The 18277-nt window shown below is 35.7% G+C and overlaps 2 protein-coding genes and 1 long non-coding RNA gene across 5 annotated transcripts; 2 read left to right on the top strand and 1 right to left on the bottom strand.

Annotated features, from left to right (window-relative positions):
• The first annotated feature begins 4367 nt into the window (after nt 1-4367).
• Nucleotides 4368-5663, top strand: LOC143558735 (uncharacterized). The gene is made up of 2 exons (XR_013139788.1): nt 4368-4397; nt 5119-5663. It is a non-coding gene; the product is annotated as an uncharacterized LOC143558735 (long non-coding RNA).
• Nucleotides 5664-12475: 6812 nt separating this feature from the next.
• LOC143558753 (uncharacterized) lies at nt 12476-15244 on the top strand. 3 transcript variants are annotated; one of them, XM_077047529.1, is made up of 2 exons: nt 12476-14020; nt 14110-14293. In XM_077047529.1, exons 1-2 carry the CDS (start codon nt 12577-12579, stop codon nt 14151-14153), a joined length of 1488 nt encoding a protein of 495 aa, XP_076903644.1. In that variant the 5' UTR covers nt 12476-12576; the 3' UTR covers nt 14154-14293. The 3 variants fall into 3 exon arrangements, with proteins under 3 accessions (XP_076903644.1, XP_076903643.1, XP_076903642.1); XM_077047528.1 differs by having other exon boundaries at nt 12476-14038; nt 14110-14266; XM_077047527.1 differs by having other exon boundaries at nt 12476-15244.
• A 1326-nt stretch (nt 15245-16570) lies between these two features.
• On the bottom strand, nt 16571-18049 carry LOC143558754 (S-adenosylmethionine synthase 3-like). The gene has a single exon (XM_077047530.1). It carries the CDS (start codon nt 18023-18025, stop codon nt 16853-16855), a length of 1173 nt encoding a protein of 390 aa, XP_076903645.1. The 5' UTR covers nt 18026-18049; the 3' UTR covers nt 16571-16852.
• Nucleotides 18050-18277: the final 228 nt, after the last annotated feature.

Below are 18277 nucleotides of genomic sequence, written 5' to 3' on the forward strand. Positions count from 1 at the left end.
GCCAAGAGAGACGGTGGAACCGCCACCAGAACTGGTGGACGATGAGTATGTCACTACGACATATGAAGATCTTAGGAAGATGAAGTTCTTGACAAAGATGCATACAGGCGAAGCTCTTGCTCTCTTCCACACACAATCATATGACAGGTGATAGAAAGTTGGTGCATTAAACAAAATGTCAAGATAAATAGTTTTGGATTCGGGATTGATTTATGGAGATTCAGCAATGCGAAACACAGGGTGCAATGCAAAGAAGCTAAGACACGAGTGTCAATTACATCGTTCCTTATGGGGCCAAGAGAGACGGTGGAACCGCCACCAGAACTGGTGGACGATGAGTATGTCACTACGACATATGAAGATCTTAGGAAGATGAAGTTCTTGACAAAGATGCATACAGGCGAAGCTCTTGCTCTCTTCCACACACAATCATATGACAGGTGATAGAAAGTTGGTGCATTAAACAAAATGTCAAGATAAATAGTTTTGGATTCGGGATTGATTTATGGATTTCTGACAATTTTGGTGCCTGGTATCTGTTATTGATAAATCCTTAATCATTTTGTTACTTGTTAGTTGATTATCTACATTTTCATGCCTTATAATTAGTGATCCCATCTGACTCTAACAGGCATGTCAACAAACTCAACTAGTGTCGCGGTATCAGCTGTGCTGTGCTGTGCTGTGTTGCATAGGTTGATTGGTTGAGGCTGATGAACTGCTCCAGTTCATAAGGTGGCAACTTTGTCGCCTTTAGCTTTTCTAACTCTTATGAGTTTCTGTAAGGCAATCGGGATGAATTTACAACGTTGTGTGGGGATTATGTTCACAATAATGTGATGCATAATGATTGAACAAAGAAACGAACCCGACTATATATGGCATGGATATACAAGTTGAAAACTTTGAATCTATTATTCTTGTTTAAAAATAGCCTCAACTTATAGAACCAAAGTGCATCTATATAACCGTCAGGATAACATTGCATACACGCTTTCAAATGGGTTAAATCCCATACCGGAGGCCAGGGTTTACCCTCAGTAAACGAGGATTACTCGAGTATATAAATAAAACCAAACTGAGGGTATCAAATTCCACATCTTCCAAATCATAGTCTGAATTTAACACCAGTGTCCTCAAGGAACGACTTCACAACTTGAGGAGGCTACCACATATAAAGATTTTCAACGAATGTGAAGTTAGATAAGAAGTTTGTAAAACCATTTGAGTTGGTAAGGGGTACCCAAAGTAAAGACAGCGTAGTTAGTTTTGTGCATGAACCCAAGTTTAAGTTCTATTTTTATCAATAAATGTTTCTACCGAAAATCTACAAACCTTATACTTGTAACGATTTGAACTCATCACCTCACTCACATTTATGAAAGTGGATATTGTACGAACAAGACCAATAAGTAATGGATAAACGAGCTTAAACTAACTTTCATAAATTAAATGAGCCTAACTTTTGAGTTTGATTCTACTCATGTATAGGCTGCATCACTTGAATCTGAATAACCTAGTTGAAAAATGTCATGTAAAAAACTATGACTAAACATTGTGGTCCGCTAACCAAGGTGCAAGCCCCTTGGCCTAGCGCGAGCCGGATCCCAACATAAAAAGGAATGTTGGGAGTTGTTGGGTCTTGGATCTTGTGCATTTGGTGTGTGTTTTTTTAACGGTAAATTTCATTTGGTCTTTGTTCACTCCAACTTTCATTCATTTGTTTAATTTAATAAAAAAAAATCAAACTAAGAAGAAGAATGATGATGAAGAATGTTCCTTAACTGTTATAAACTATTTCTTGGGCCTTTTGTTTTATAAACTAAAACATGGAGATTTTTGATTTTTGTTATATATGTAGGTAAAACATATCCATGTGATGGATGAAAATTTTCAACACCAATTATTTGTGTATGTCTCCTAAATAGTAATTCCAATAGTATATATATTTACCTCATGTAAATAAGAAGATGTACATAGACAAAGTTACCGATATGTCTATTCCTTATTCTCTTGTTTATTTGTTATCTTCAAGTTCACTATTTACTTTAATAATATCTTGCTATAATTAGGGCTAATATCATAACATTTTTTTATTTATTTTTTTATTTTTATAAATTTCCTAACCCAATTTAATGTATTTCACGACCTAATTGTTATAAACTATTTCATGTGACATTAGTTGTAATATTTTTAGTTTAGTATGCATTTTTTCTATTAATATTAGTTTACAAATTTAGAAAAGTAAAATTATAAAATAAAAAAAACTGAAAAATTATTGAAGTCCCCACTCACCTTAATCATAAAATATAAGAGCATCCACAACGGGGTGTGAAAGTTGAAACCCAATGTCTGGATCTACATACGTGCTAAGGACCTGGTTGTTACAAACTTCTTTGTTGTAGAACAAAATTCATGGGCCAAAGTTTGTTCATGCAAACTAGTGAGGTAAAAAAGTTTTTCTCTCTCCATCTCACATACGAATATAGATATATTTTATACATATATATTATATATTATTTTAATGAGTTTTGTTGTTGTGGAATAAATGAAGGTTGTTGATAAAAGTTTAGATTCTGACGTGGAGCTGATATGACGCTTTGTACAAGTTTGTTGTTGTAGATACTTAAGTATAATAGATTCGAGTGTCCTTACCCGAGCTTTATCCCGTACCCAAACAATATAGATGAAACAATATTATATTAGAGGATATGTTAAAAAGAAATCTGCAATTTGCCTCCCCTGTTTATATCGTCGCTGGATGGAATAGCCACTGAAAAAGAATTTGCGCATTTTGGACGTCTGTGATATTTGGGCGGGGCAATTTGTGCCCATCCGTCATGTTGACTGACAAAAAATGTTGAAATTACCATTTTACCCTCATTAAAGGTTTATCATCATCATCATCTTCAGATTTATTAACACATCATCATCATCACCATATCTTCATCATCTCAAGTTCATTATTATCTCCAGATTTACAAAACAATTAAGATCTAAATCAATATTCATCCAAAAATCCAATAACAACAAATATGACATAAGAATTAATAATTATTAATTAATTTTTTGAAATCGAAATACAAAAAAATTAAGATATAAATCAATATTCTTCTCTCTGAATTCATATATCACACAACCACCCACTAGGCTCACCAACTATTCACACAAATCAACTAAACCAACAATACAATATAATAATTAATAAAGGTATATAATAATGAACGACCGGTGGTAGCCGCACCATCGGAACCGATTCATTCACCAGCGATGCCTTGTTATCGTGCGCCGTCTCCGATGACCTTGACCCACCACCACTGTTATTATTGTTGTTCTTCCAGTTATTATTATGGTGGTGATATGAGAAAATGGGTTTTTATTATCAAGATTCAAACCCGCCGGAATTTGGGTTTCACTTTCCCCTCCGCCGCCACCGTTTCCGCCGGAGCTAGCTGCCGTAAATTCAACACATCGGGTTTGGAGCTCCGATTCTCCATCACCTGTCTTGAGAAACCTACTTGATGCCGGGAAAACGAGATGACCGGAGGTTAGGGTTTTTGATCAAATATGTTTTTCCATAATGAGGTTGATGATGATGAAGATCATCATAGATCTGTTGAGTGATGAAATCTAGGGTTTGAATAATAAAGATTAAAATTGATACCTGAAGAAAGAGAATGAATCGAGTAGCAGTTGAAGTGGATTGTTGTTGTAGAAGTGATTATCTGAGGTTAAAAAGTGTGGTGATGAAGATGAATGATAATTTTGAATTTGTGTTTTAGATATGGATTATTATTATTTGTATCTGTAGGGGCTGCACATTATTATTATTATTGTTATTGTTATTATTATTATTATTATTAATGTGTTTTGGATTTGTGTGGTGATGAAGAATTTGATGTAAAGAAAGAAAGAAACAAGTTTATGGTGAGGCTGCACTTTCAGATTATTATTATTATTATTATTATTATTATTACTATTATTATTATTATATTTTTTATTTATTAAAAGAAGATTACTATAATACCCTTAATATGTTGGTATTATTATTAAAATACCAACAGTCAACTGACGGCAGGAGTCAGAAGAACCCGCCGGAGAAACATAGTGGCGCAAAGTTCGCAAATTCTTTTTCAGTGGCTATTCCATCCAGCGACGATATAAACCAGGGAGGCAAATTGCAGATTTCTCAAACTAAAATAAATTAATCTAAGAAATATAGATATAGACTTTATATCAAATCATACATACATACATATACATATATTTGAGAAGCAGGTTGCGTCATATTCCAAAACCTTGTTATTTATTTCCTCTCCACCAAAATCCAAATTCAGACGTTCTTCCGATCGGTCGTTATTCCGTAATCTCGGTTTCCTTTGCTTGCTTAATTACTGGTATGGATCCTTTTCTTTTTATGATTACACCGTTTCTGTAATTGTAATTGAATTCATACTTTACTTAGGGTTTATTACTACAGCTTTTTTTTTCTTTTTTTAAATCAATTGTTGATAACTGAAGGTAGATGACAAATTAGTTCCCCAAATTATTATTAACCTACAAATTGATCTAAATTGTGTACTCTTCCATAAGAATAATATAGATTTAAAACAAATTGGGCTATTAGCTTCAACCGAAACTGAAGTCATCGGTTAATCTATTTTATTAACCAATTGTTTTTGGTTAATCGGTTCGGTGTATTCGGTTACTTTGTCAGTGTGACGAAACCAAAATTATCATCAGTCTTAAAGGAGCATGTTAATTAGGGGTGTGTATGGTTCGGTTATTAGCTTCAACCAAAACTGAAGTCATCGGTTTATCTATTTTATTAGCCAATCGGTTCGATTTATTCAGTTAGTTTGTCGGTATTCTGTTAAGTTCAGTAAATTTTGGTAATAACTGAAACCAAACTTGGGCTAACGTGTTTGCTTAGAAATACGTCAAGTGGAGGTATAAAAGCTAGAAACATATGCAAATATGAATGGTTCTGTTCGGTTAACCGAGGATACATAAAAAAAAACGATTACTGATTTTCGGTAACGGTTTGGTTTTTGTTCTGTATTGGATTGAGGTTTATTGTTGGTTGTTTTACGGTTTTACCTTTCTTTTTATGTTCAGATTGACACTACAGAAGTTTAGAACATGCAAGACCATAATATGATTCCAGTCGAGGAAACAATCGTACCAAAACCGACAAAAAGGAAACCCGCTGCACAGAAGCTTCCAAAGAACCAGACACAAGAAAACAGCATGCAGGGTGCTCATGAAGTAGCCCGTACTTCCAAAAGAAACTCACCCCAAATCTTCCAACAACAGGAAAACTCAACTACTGATTCTTTACCCGATTCTTCAACTAGTAACGAGTATCGTTCCTTGAGACGCAAGTATTTACTTCTCGAGGAAGAAAGATTTAGTTTGGGAAGAGAAACAAAAGATGTTCAAGATGCAGTTAAATCTTTAGAGGAGGAAAAGCTCGCGTTGTTGGATGAACTTGTCGTGTTGGAAGGCCTAGTTGACCCGTCTGAGATGGACCCCGCTTCGCGTTAACTGTAATTTTTTTTTGCTTTTGAGTTTATTAACATGTTAACAAGGTTTAATAGCTGAAGTATGTATGTAAAACTTGCATTTTGTTTGAATGTTCAACTAGAATGTGGTTTCTGTTTTTTTAGTAATGGCACATTTACTTTGTTCATAGTTCCTCTTGATGCTGGAGTTTTTGTTAGTTATATCATATTTATTTTTTAACCTCTAAAGCTACTCATGGTTCATGAAGATTGTAATAACTAATGCCTTAGGTCTTAACATTAGCTGTTATTGCAAATTTAATCACAGAATGTATACGGAAGAGGCAATTTCTTATTGCTGCAATTATCCTATCAGGAGAAACGGTCACACCCAATGTTTTGAAAACGGGACGGGTATACTATCGTTCATTGGTCAGACCAGTCTTAAAAGCCTGGTAGATATCATATTTAGTATAGAGCAAACCGTCATTTTCGTCTATGTGGTTTGGTCACTTTGGCCACTTTTATCTTGTCTGTGGTTTCATTTTCTTGTTATTTTCATCCACTTCGTTAGCCCCATCAGAAAATTATGTTAAATTAGGCGGTATTTATGTCTTTTTATCAAACTATTTAAATAAAAAAACAATAGTAATAAAAGACTAAAGAAAAGAAAGGAAATAGAATTAAGGTGAGAAGAAATAGAAGGCAATGAAAAAATGCAATTAAATATTTTATTACCGAGTTCATAAGAAATGAAATGAAATGAAAAATAAAGATTTTACGTGTTAGAAATTTTTTTTCCAACTTATTTTATCTCCACTTCTTTTCTTGAAAGATGTCATGAAACACGATTTTCCGTGAGATCTTTTCAAATCCTGTGCTAAATAAGACTAGAAAATACGTGTGTAGATTGAGTTAAACAAACGTTTTATTTAATTTCGCGTAGTGAATTGTTTACCTATAATTATAGACAATTAGACACTCCAAGTTTTATAATAATTAAACTTAAACGCTACAAATTTTGTAATAATCCCGTGTGTAACAGGTAAATTATTAAGTTCGAAAAAATCACATAATAAAAACTCATATTTATCATGAATATAGATATTATTGTGTTTATTATTATGATTATCATCTACTAAATATAGATTGGCTTGTTCCTTAAGTTTTTCTCTCCTTATAAATACCTATTGGTATTTCATTGTATGATACACCAATTAATAATATAAACTTATTCTCTCCCTAATTCTCTTTCATCTTCTTGCTAGTAGGCTTGTTTTAAAACATGTTATCAGCACGAATTGCTTTTGGAGTTGAATTATCGTAAGGTATGTGAACATAAATTAATTTGTTGTTGTCTTCTATCTCTCAAAATAATCCATATTGTAATTCATATGATTTTGGGTTGAGATAAGTTTTGTCCTTTTAAATCTCTTTAAACAATCAAGTTATATCATACAATTCTAGATCTACTTGAGATTTATATTAATTCTTAATATGATTATTAATTAACTGATTGTATTTTATAAATCAATTTTGTAGCATAATCTTGGTGATATTAATATGCCGTAACAATTATATCGAAACATATATAATACTATTTTCCAACACAACCAGTTTTAGACATACAACTTATTTAAATTTAAGATAATAATTTTTATACATGAAACAATCTTATATAGTTAAGCATCTCGTAAAATTTTATTTACTTGTGATTAATGTTTGTTATCTTTTATTTTTTGAGTTACATCCATTAATTTTTATGTATTGTAATAATATAGTTCATAATGACGAATCTTGCAAAGCTCGAGTTTTTAGCTCTTGATATTACTGGGAAAAACTATTTGTCATGAGTATTGGATGCTGAAATCCACTTGGATGCTAATAATCTTGGTGATACAATTAAACAAGGAAATAAATCAACTATCCAAGATAAGGCAAAAGCCATGATTTTCTTACGCCATCATATTCATGAGGCTTTGAAAACTGAATACCTAACTATTAAGGATCCACTTGTCCTTTGGACAAATTTGAAAGAAATGTATGACCACCAGAAAACGGTAATATTACCGAGAGCTCGTTACGAGTGGATTCACTTAAGATTGCAAGACTTTAAGTCTATAACCGAGTATAACTCGGCAATGTTTAGAATCACGTAACAACTGATTCGGTGTGGTGAAAACATTACTGATAAGGAGATGTTGGAAAAAACATTCTCCACCTTTCATGCTTCAAATATGTTGTTGCAGCAACAATATCGTGAAAGGGGTTTCACCAAGTATTCTGAGCTTATATCTTGTTTGCTTGTGGCCGAGCAAAACAATGAGCTTCTCATGAAAAATCATGAGACCCGTCCAGCTGGTACAGCCCCATTCCCAGAAGCGAATGTGGCAACATATAATGGGCCAAAGTGGAAATCGTGGACGCGGTCGTGGTCGTGATTACCAACGTGGTCGTGGTCATGGTCGTGGACGTGGATATAACCGGGGGAATCATCATGGTGTTCAGTTTAGAAACCCAAAAGCCCACCAAAAGTGGCATGGTAATGAAAAGAAATCTAATGATGAAAAGGGTAAAAAGAAAAGCGAAACTACACCAAATGCATGTCATAGGTGTGGAAGTAATAACCATTGGGCTCGTGCATGTCGAACGCCTAAACACTTGGTGGAGCTTTACCAACAATCCATCAAAGGCAAAGGAAAAGAAATTGAGACACATTTCACATATGATGATGGAAGTGTTGATATCCCCGGTGGTCAAAAAGACCTTAATGAAGATACTCACATGGATGTTGGTGATTTTACTAATGATGCAACTAAATTGGATTATGATGATTTCCTTGCTGATCCAATTAATTTGGATTCTGGTGATATTTTGGCTGATACAACCCAGTTGGATGCTTGCGATTTTTTCACATATGAATTATTTGATTTAAGTTATGCTATTTGCTTAATGTTTATTTTAGACTTTATGTTTAAGATTATGTTTTTGTTTTGAAGCACACTAGACGTTATGTTTTCGTTTTTTTATGCTTGAAGTATCTTGAATGTTTTATTTATGCAACTTTATTTTATTTTATTTTATTTTGAAGCATATGGAGTGGTTAACTAAACTCCCTATTAATGGTGAAGATATATGTTTAATAGACAGTGCAACCACACATACAATTCTCAAGAAAATGAACTATTTTTCTAATTTAGTTATAAAAGAAGCAAGCGTTAGTACTATATCTGGTAGTACAAAATTAATTGAAAGTTTTGGAGAAGCTTGTGTTGTGTTACCTGGTGGAACACAATTTAAATTTAACAATGCTTTATTTTCCCCATTGTCTCAAAGAAATCTAATAAGCTTTAAAGATATTCGTCTAAATGGATATCATGTTGAGACAATAAGTGAGGGGCATAATGAGTACCTTCAAATCACAAGTATGAAATCGGGTAAAAAGCATGTATTAGAAAAACTACCCGCACTTGCCTCCGGTTTGTATTGCACTAAAATTTTTGCAATTGAATCTAATATGGTCATAAACAAAAAGTTTATGGACAAAGAAAACTTTATGGTTTGGCATGACCAGTTAGTCCATCTCGGGTCAATAATGATGCGAAGAATTATAGAAGATTCATGTGGGCACTCTTTAAAGAACCAAAGGGTTCTTCAAACTAAGGACATTACATGTGTTGCATGCTCAAAAGGCAAGTTGATTACTCGCCCATCACCAGTTAAAGTGGGGAGTGAATCCCTTACTTTCTTGGAAAGAATACACGGGGATATATGTGGGCCTATACACCCTCCTAGTGGACCATTTAGATATTTTATGGTGTTAATTGATGCATCAACTAGATGGTCACATGTGTGTTTACTATCAAGTCGTAATATGGCATTTGCACGACTACTTGCTCAGTTGATAAGACTAAGAGCACATTTCCCAGATCACCCCATTAAGAAAATTCGATTAGATAATGCTGGTGAGTTTACATCCCAACCATTTAATGATTATTGCATGTCTATTGGGATAAGTGTAGAGCACCCTGTACCTAATGTACATACACAAAATGGACTTGCCGAAACGCTTATCAAGCGACTTCAAATGGTTGCAAGACCGATGATTATGAAATCAAAACTACCAGTTACTTCTTGGGGGCATGCGATTTTACATGCATCAACACTAATTCGCATCAGACCAACGAGTTATCATACTTCATCCCCATTAAAATTGGTTTTTGGTCAGGAACCAAATATTTCTCATCTAAGAATTTTTGGTTGTGCCGTATATGTTCCAATCGCTCCACCACAACGCACAAAGATGGGACCTCAAAGGAGGCTAGGAATATATGTTGGGTATGAATCATCATCTATCATTAAGTATTTAGAGCCATCAACGGGAGATTTATTTACGGCTCGATTTGGTGATTGTCATTTTGATGAATCAACCTTCCCAACATTAGGGGGAGACGAAAAACAGGTGGAAAACAATATAATTTAGAATGAACTATCATTATCTCATCTTGATCCTCGAACTAAACAATGTGAAACAGAAGTTCAAAGGATAATTCATTTACAAGAATTAGCAAATCAATTACCATACGCATTTACTGACCCGAAGAGAGTGACTAAGTCACATATACCAGCTGTTAATGCTCCAATAAAAATTGGTGTCCCTGATGGACAACCACGTATTGGTAATGAGTCTAATGCCCGCCTAAAGCGTGGTAGACCAATCGGTTCTAAAGATAAAAATCCTCGAAAGAAAAAAGGAGCAAGTAATATAGATGGTCTTGTCGAGGTAACTGCAATGCCCGAAAAGGAGTCTCTTGAAGAGACACTAGACATAATGGTTCCAGAAGAACCTCAGGTACCTGAAAACGAAGAGATCTCAATAAATTATATTATGTCTAGAAAGGTATGGAACCGAAATATAGTGGACGTCGATGACAATTTTTCATACAATGTAGCGCTAGAAGTAATGGAAAACAATGAGGATCAAGAACCAAAATCTGTCAATGAATGTAAAAACAGAAATGATTGGCCAAAATGGAAAGACGCAATTGAGACAGAATTAAATTCCCTTGCGAAACGAGAAGTTTTTGGACCTGTAGTCCATACACCTAAAGGTGTAAAGCCCGTTGGATAAAAATGGGTCTTTGTGCGAAAACGTAATGAGAAAAATGAGATTACACGATATAAGGCACGATTGGCAGCACAAGGATTTTCTCAAAGACCTGGAATTGATTATGAGGAGACATATTCTCCGGTGATGGATGCGACGACGTTTCGTTATCTTATTAGTCTGGTAATGTAAGAAGGGATTGATGTGCGTCTAATGGATGTTGTGACAGCCTACCTCTATGGCTCACTTGATACTGATATCTACATGAAACTTCCTGAAGGATTCAAATTGCCAACATCATATAAATCTAGTTCTCGAGAACATCTATCAATTAAGTTAAACAAATCTTTATATGGGCTAAAACAATCTGGACGTATGTGGTATAATCGCCTTAGTGAATATTTGTTGAAAGAAGGATATAAAAATGATTATGTATGTCCATGTATTTTTATAAAGAGGTCAGAATCTGAATATGTCATAATTGCTGTATATGTCGATGACTTGAATATAATTGGAACTCTGGGGGAGCTCCAAAAGGCGATTGAGTACTTGAAACAAGAATCTGAAATGAAAGATCTTGGAAAGACAAAGTTTTGTCTTGGGTTACAAATTGAACATCTTAAAGATGGAATTCTTGTGCACCAAGAAAATTACACTGAAAAATTACTCAAAAGATTTTATATGGAGAAATCGCATCCATTAAGTACTCCGATGGTCGTAAGGGCACTGGATGTTGAGAAAGACCCATCCCGACCTCCGGTAGATAGAGAAGAAATTCTTGATCCAGAAGTACCATATCTAAGTGCAATTGGTGCACTAATGTTTCTTGCCAGCCATACACGACCGGATATGTCGTTTTCTTTAAACTTATTGGCAAGATATAGCTCATGTCCGACTAGAAGACATTGGAATGGAGTCAAACAAATATTTCGATATCTCCAAGGTACAAAAGATATGGGTTTGTATTTCACTAACCAATCGAAAACAAGTTTGGTTGGTTTTGCAGATGCATGTTATTTTTTTGATCCTCATACAGGTCGATCTCAAACTGGATATTTGTTCACGTATGGAGGTACTGCAATTTCATGGCGTTCAGTAAAGCAGACAATCACATCAACTTCATCTAATCACGCGGAAATAATAGCAATCTATGAAGCTAGTCGAGAATGTTTTTTGGTTAAGAAGGGTAATACAATATATTCGTGGATATTGTGGTATTTCTTCCGAAGACGAGGGGCCGACGGTTTTACAGGAAGAAAACGTAGCATGCATTGCTCAACTTAAGGAGGGCTATATCAAAGGTGACAAAACCAAGCATATTTCGCCAAAGTTCTTTTTCACACATGATTTGCAAAAAAGTGGAGATGTTATCGTCCAACAAGTTCGTTCCAGTGACAATTTAGCAGATTTGTTTACCAAATCACTTCCGACTTCAACATTTAAGAAATTGGTTCATGGGATTGGGATGCGTCGACTCAAGGAGCTTAAATGATTCTCATCAGGGGGAGAAAATACGCGTTGCACTCTTTTTCCCTTAGCTAAGGTTTTGTCCCACTGGGTTTTCCTGGCAAGGTTTTTAATGAGGCAACATAAAGCGTATGAAATTGATAATCAATGGGGAGTATTATGAATATAGATATTATTGTGTTTATTATTATGATTATCATCTCCTAAATATAGATTGGCTTTTCCTTAAGTTTTTATCTCCTTAAAAATACATATAAGTATTTTATTGTATGATACACCAATTAATAATATAAATTTGTTCTCTCCCTAATTCTCACCTTCTTGCTTGTAGGCTTGTTTTACAACAATATTTACTTCATTGTAATAGTTTGATTGGGAAATTATTTTTCAAAGGTCAACATACATAACACAAGTACACAACCATTTGTTCATGGACTAGTTTCAGTTTTGGGGGTTTAGTATGAAATCCCAAATTAGGGTTTAGTAAAACCCATATCAATGAGACAAGCTGCTGCTGCTTCTTCTCTAAACCCCAAAATTAAAATTAATTTCCCATCAAGAAACTTAATCCGCGAGCTTAGAGACTCATTAATCCCCTTTAAAACCATAATCGATAGCACAATTGTTAACCCAGTTCACCAATTGAATCAAATCCATACTGATGATCAAACATCACAACCCAAGTTAGGGTTTCAAGCTGACGTGGCTGCAACTCTCCGGAGGTTATGTAAGTCAGGTGACACTCAAGCTGCTGTTATTATGCTCAGAGAGATGGAAAGAAATCAGAATTGTAAGATGGGTGTGCATTATTATAATGTCGTTGTTAATGGTTTGTGCAGAAGTAAGCGGGTAACGGAGGCGGTGGATGTGTACTGTGAGATGATCGGTAAAGGGGTTCGACCGGATGTTACGACGTTCAACTGTTTGATTAAAGGGTTGTGTGAGTTGGGTTTACAGGAAGGCGCACACCAACTGTTCGATGAAATGCTCGGGAGAAACGTTTCGCCGAATGTGGTTACGTTTAATATATTAATTCATTCGTTATGTAAAGATGGTAAGATTAGGGATTCGGGTGATGTGATTGGTGTTATGAGGTCGTATAGATGTGTGCCTGATGTTGTTACGTATAATGTTTTATTTAACGGGTTCTGCAAGATGAAGAGATTAGATGAAGCATTGAGTCTGTTTAAGGAAATGTGTGAAAAGAGAATACTTCCTGATGTTGTAACGTACACGACTCTTATTAACGGTTTGTGTCGAGTTGGTAGAATTGACGATGCGCTTCTTCGTTTTGATGAAATGCAAGATTGTGGTTTGGTTCCTGATGTTGTTGCGTACTCTACGTTGATTGATTTTTTGTTTAAAAATGGGAAATTTGATGAAGCTGTCACGTTGTTTAGGACGATGGAAGAGATTAAAGTGGTTCCTAATATTGATTTATACAATATTCTCATTGATGGTATGTGTAAAGCTGGAAAAGTTGAAGTCGGTGAAGAGCTTTTCAGGAAACTTCCTGAGTTAGGATTAGACCCCGGTTTTTATACATATAATATTTTAATAAACGGTTATTGCAAGAGCAGAATGATAAGTGAAGCCTTGAGATTGTTTAAGGAAATGAATGGAAAACGAGTTAATCCCACCATTGTGACCTACAATACTCTCATCAACGGCTTGTGCCATGTTGGCAGACTCAAGGATGCACTTTTGCTTCTTGATGATATTCAAAATCATGACCTAGTTCCAACTATTGTTACTTACTCTACTTTGATAGATTCGTTATATAAAAATGAAAAGTTTGATGATGCATTAGCACTATTAAGAACTATGGAATGTGTTGGAGTGCGCCCTAATATTGTTCTTTGGAATATTCTCATTGATGGCATGTGTAAAGCTGGGAAAATTGATGTCGGCCAGGAACTTTTTCGGGATCTTTCTTCTAAAGGTTTGCAGGCTAACCTACGTACGTATAATATTTTGATGAATGGTTTATTAAAAAATGGTAAACTTAAGGATGCAAATCACTTGCTCCAGGATATGATGGTTGCAGGCTGCATGCCCGATGCGTTCACTTTTAATATAATTGTTCAGGGATTTCTTAGATGGAATGAGACGAAAATGGCGATTCAGTTTCTTAGAAGAATGCTTGATGCTGGTTTTTCTGCAGATGCACACACGTCAACTAACCTAGTGAAGTTGTTGTCCACACATAAGTTGGATAATGAGTCTAAGGAAGTGCTTAGAAAGTTTTTCAAGCTTACGTTATAAAGTAAAATAACATAAAACTTATATAATGATTTAAGAGCAATCTTGAAAGAAAAGATTCTTCTGGAGAACTGTTTTCAAGCTCTAGTCTTGAAACACTGCTGATGGCTATACACCAATCAGAGTCATACGTTTGACTTGATTATACTGATGTAAGCAATAATACCCTGAAAAATCCGTTCATATTGTTTTTTTATTTTGGGATTGAAAAGTGTCAAGATCTAATCTTTTTCATATCGTGCAGGTTGGTCAAGAGTGGTTCTTTCTAAGATTGTCTTGTCAAGATAACCAATTTTTATGAGAGTTCATTGTATCTTGGACCTGTCTTCACCAGGTATGCCTACCATAAATTATGGTTTTTTGTAGGACTGTAGGTATTCTGTCTCTGAAGAAGTTGGGATGTATCTCTTCTTTCGCATATCTTTAGTCTTGTTTGGCTATGTTTTTTTTGTTTTCTTGCTTATGTTTTAAAAGTGTAAATCTGACCAGAGTCCCAGACAAGAGGTTGTTAGCATGTGTTCGTGTATTCGAGGAAGTGAAACTGCTCTTTTAAACATTAATTGCAAATCATACACTTGGTTAGTTGGTTTTGATTTATTTTTGGTTTACAAAACTAATGTGAATTAAAACTATTTGACTTTAAATGAAATAAAGCATGTTTCTTTCTCGTCTTTTCGATCTTTATTTTTTTTTTCAAAACAAAGTGCTCTCGCGTAGTTTTTTTTTTTCAATTTGTGTTAGAAGCCATTGAAACGAATTTGAACTTGTATTAATTGTTAAATTTTTCTGCAGGATCAATGTGAAGAAGAGAAGGTCTTCGGTAGCCCTTACCAAATCTGAAATCAAGTTAAATCATGTACAGCTTGCTGATTTGAGTATTGCTGTTCCAGATGCTGCCTTTGTAGAATTTTGTGAAAAGATCAATGCCAGTTTGATCGGAATATCGGATGATGATCATATATTGATTACTCATGTTACAAGTTCAGCTCAAGCTGCAACTTTAGCTGCATGAAGTACAACAATTCAGGGACATATCTTTTTACCAATATTTTAGTTTTCAAATTCATAGCGATCTGACGAATAGTAAAGAGGGGAAGGAGACAAATGTCTAGCCCTGTCGTGGGCTCTCAGGGAGTCGGAATAGAACAAGAGGGTATTGATCTAATTTTGTAGGGTGCTATTCCAGATAACAATCTCTTTCAATTCTTTTAAGATGGCTAAATGAGTAAATGTCATGGGGTTAGGTTTCCAAGCTTCCATTCGGCATTTTATGTCTACTAACTTTAGTGTTATTTTACTCATAACAATGCATACAACTAATAGAGGAATGCGAGATTCCCAGACACATTATATTGTCTGGGAACATTTGACAGCTGAGAGCTAGATTTTCAGGTGATAAACGAAGTCACCTTATTTATACTAATGAACATATGATTCAATATTTTTGGGAAAGTTTTTATACAAATATCTAATGTACAATGTTCTAGTATAACCTAAAGGTCCTTTTAATCAGTGACATAAAGGGCACATGTAAGAAGGGCAGATCAGGCAGGTTAGGTTAGGTTAGGTTAGGTTAGGTGTCAAGTCCAAACTGGATCATTTAAAAAAAATTATCATTTTGGTTTGCTCAATATGAGTTTACATGTTATTTTTATTTTTATGGTGACCTGTGGCAACTATAAAACAAATAAAACCTATTACATCATATCTTCTATGTAACAGCGGTATTTGGAGGCACTAGCAAATGAGATGAAAACGACAGAGGAAAAAGTAGTTGCTATCACAACAGTTGTGGCGGCGGCAATAGTGGTGGTTGCGTTGATGGCATAGGCGACTGACTACTAATAGATGGTGGAGACAACAATGTTTAGATGGTGGGATCGGGATGGAGGAGACAAAATGATGTATGCTCACTCATTTGGACCCATTTCAAGCCAACATTGAGTTTTAAGAATGACCCATCTTAATCTTTTATTTAATTTAGGTTGGCATAAATTTACCGGTTGCATTACCTTAGCAGGCGTAAATAAACTCGAATCCAATTCTTATATACAAATCCCATGGTTCATGATGTCACATTCCATGGATGCATAAAAAGTTGAGACTGATATATTGCAAATACTTATGGTGACAAGAATTTTGTTCAAGCTTGTCAGCCATGATTGATCCCGGCACATAACTTTATCAATGTCTCATTGACGTCATTCATGATATTAATAAGATGTCATACTTGACATAATTGATAGCAAGTTGATAATTCAATAACTTGAGTTCCATAGTACATGTAAGTAGTAACATATGCATCTCCATCAAAGTTTTGAAATCCCAGCAACCAAATATTAAAGAAAAAGACACAGAAACACAAACAACCAAAGACAACATATGACCAAACAAACAAAAGGATCCTACGTATGTTTTCCCATCTTAAAGCTACCGAAAATCAACAAAACCTTGTTTATTTTCCGTGAGCCGTATTCAGGGCCAAAGAATCATTCTCATGAAACTGTTACACTCAAGCTTTGGGCTTCAAATCCTTAACGATCTCCCAGGTGAAGTCGGGATCATCACGTCCAAAGTGACCGTAAGCAGCAGTCTTCTGGTACCTGTAGTTCCCACCCCTCTTCAAGTCAAGATTAATTGCCATCATCCCGGGCCTAAAGTCAAAGTTCTCCTTAATCAGAGCAAGGATATCCTTATCCGGGATTGTTCCAGTCTTGTACGTATCCACAAACACAGACAATGGCTCAGCGACACCAATAGCATAAGACACCTGCACAATGCACCTGCGTGCAAGCCCCGAGGCCACAACACTCTTGGCTGCTTGCCTCACAATGTACGCACCAGACCTGTCCACCTTAGTTGGATCTTTCCCGGAGAAAGCACCACCACCGTGAGCACCCCATCCACCGTATGTGTCAATAATAATCTTCCTCCCGGTCAGACCCGCATCACCATGTGGACCACCGATCACAAACCGACCCGATGGGTTCAAGTGGAAGATGGTCTTCTCATCAAGGTACTGAGCAGGGATGACGGGCTTGATCACGTGCTCCTTAAGATCAGCAGCAATTTGGTCATTTGTCACGGTCTCATCGTGTTGGGTTGAGATAAGAACAGTGTGAACCCTGATTGGAACCATCGCACCATTGTCGTTACGGTACTCAACGGTCACTTGGGTCTTCCCGTCCGGCCTGAGCCATGGGCAAGTGTTGTTCTTCCTCACTTCAGTTAACTTAGCACCAAGCTTAGTTGCAAGAACGTGAGTCAAAGGCATAAGCTCGGGTGTCTCATCGGTAGCATAACCAAACATGTGACCTTGGTCACCAGCACCGATTTCCTCTGGCTTCTTGGTCAAATGTCCGTGAACACCCTGAGCAATATCAGGACTCTGTTGCTCAATGTTAACCAACACCTTGCAGTTGTCAGCATCAAGACCGACATCAGCAGATGTAAATCCAATTTCCCTGCAGGTGTCACGGACAATCTTCTCATAGTCGACAGTCGCCTTGGTGGTGATCTCACCGAAGACCATGACCATGTTTGTCTTGGTGCAAGTCTCACAAGCAACCTTGCTGTCGAGGTCTTGTGCTAAGCAGGCGTCAAGGATGGCGTCCGAGACCTGGTCGCAGAGCTTGTCGGGGTGTCCCTCGTTGACCGACTCAGATGTGAATAGGAAGGTCTCCATCTCTTAACTAAAACATGCAAAAAAAAGTGTTCAATATGATGTGTCAAGGTCATGCCAATACAAATATCTTCTATCATATCATAGATAATACAACACACTATGAATGTGACAGTAATGGTAAACAATGTTACATATTGGAATCTACTGCTTTAATCCACTACAATTGAGAATCAAATTCACAGATCTAAAAACAACTTTATTCCAAATAATAAGATAAGGAATCTTTTTAGTTTATACATATCTAATAACTAA

The sequence above is a fragment of the Bidens hawaiensis genome, unplaced genomic scaffold, assembly GCF_021521415.1.
Source record: "Bidens hawaiensis isolate Kalapana, Puna unplaced genomic scaffold, B.hawaiensis_p1.1 tig00019639_1, whole genome shotgun sequence".
NCBI lineage: Eukaryota > Viridiplantae > Streptophyta > Magnoliopsida > Asterales > Asteraceae > Bidens > Bidens hawaiensis.

Bases quoted from the DNA above. Each gene is read 5' to 3' on its own strand.
- LOC143558753 (XM_077047527.1), top strand. From the start codon at position 12,577: ATGAGACAAGCTGCTGCTGCTTCTTCTCTAAACCCCAAAATTAAAATT.
- LOC143558754 (XM_077047530.1), bottom strand. From the start codon at position 18,025: ATGGAGACCTTCCTATTCACATCTGAGTCGGTCAACGAGGGACACCCC.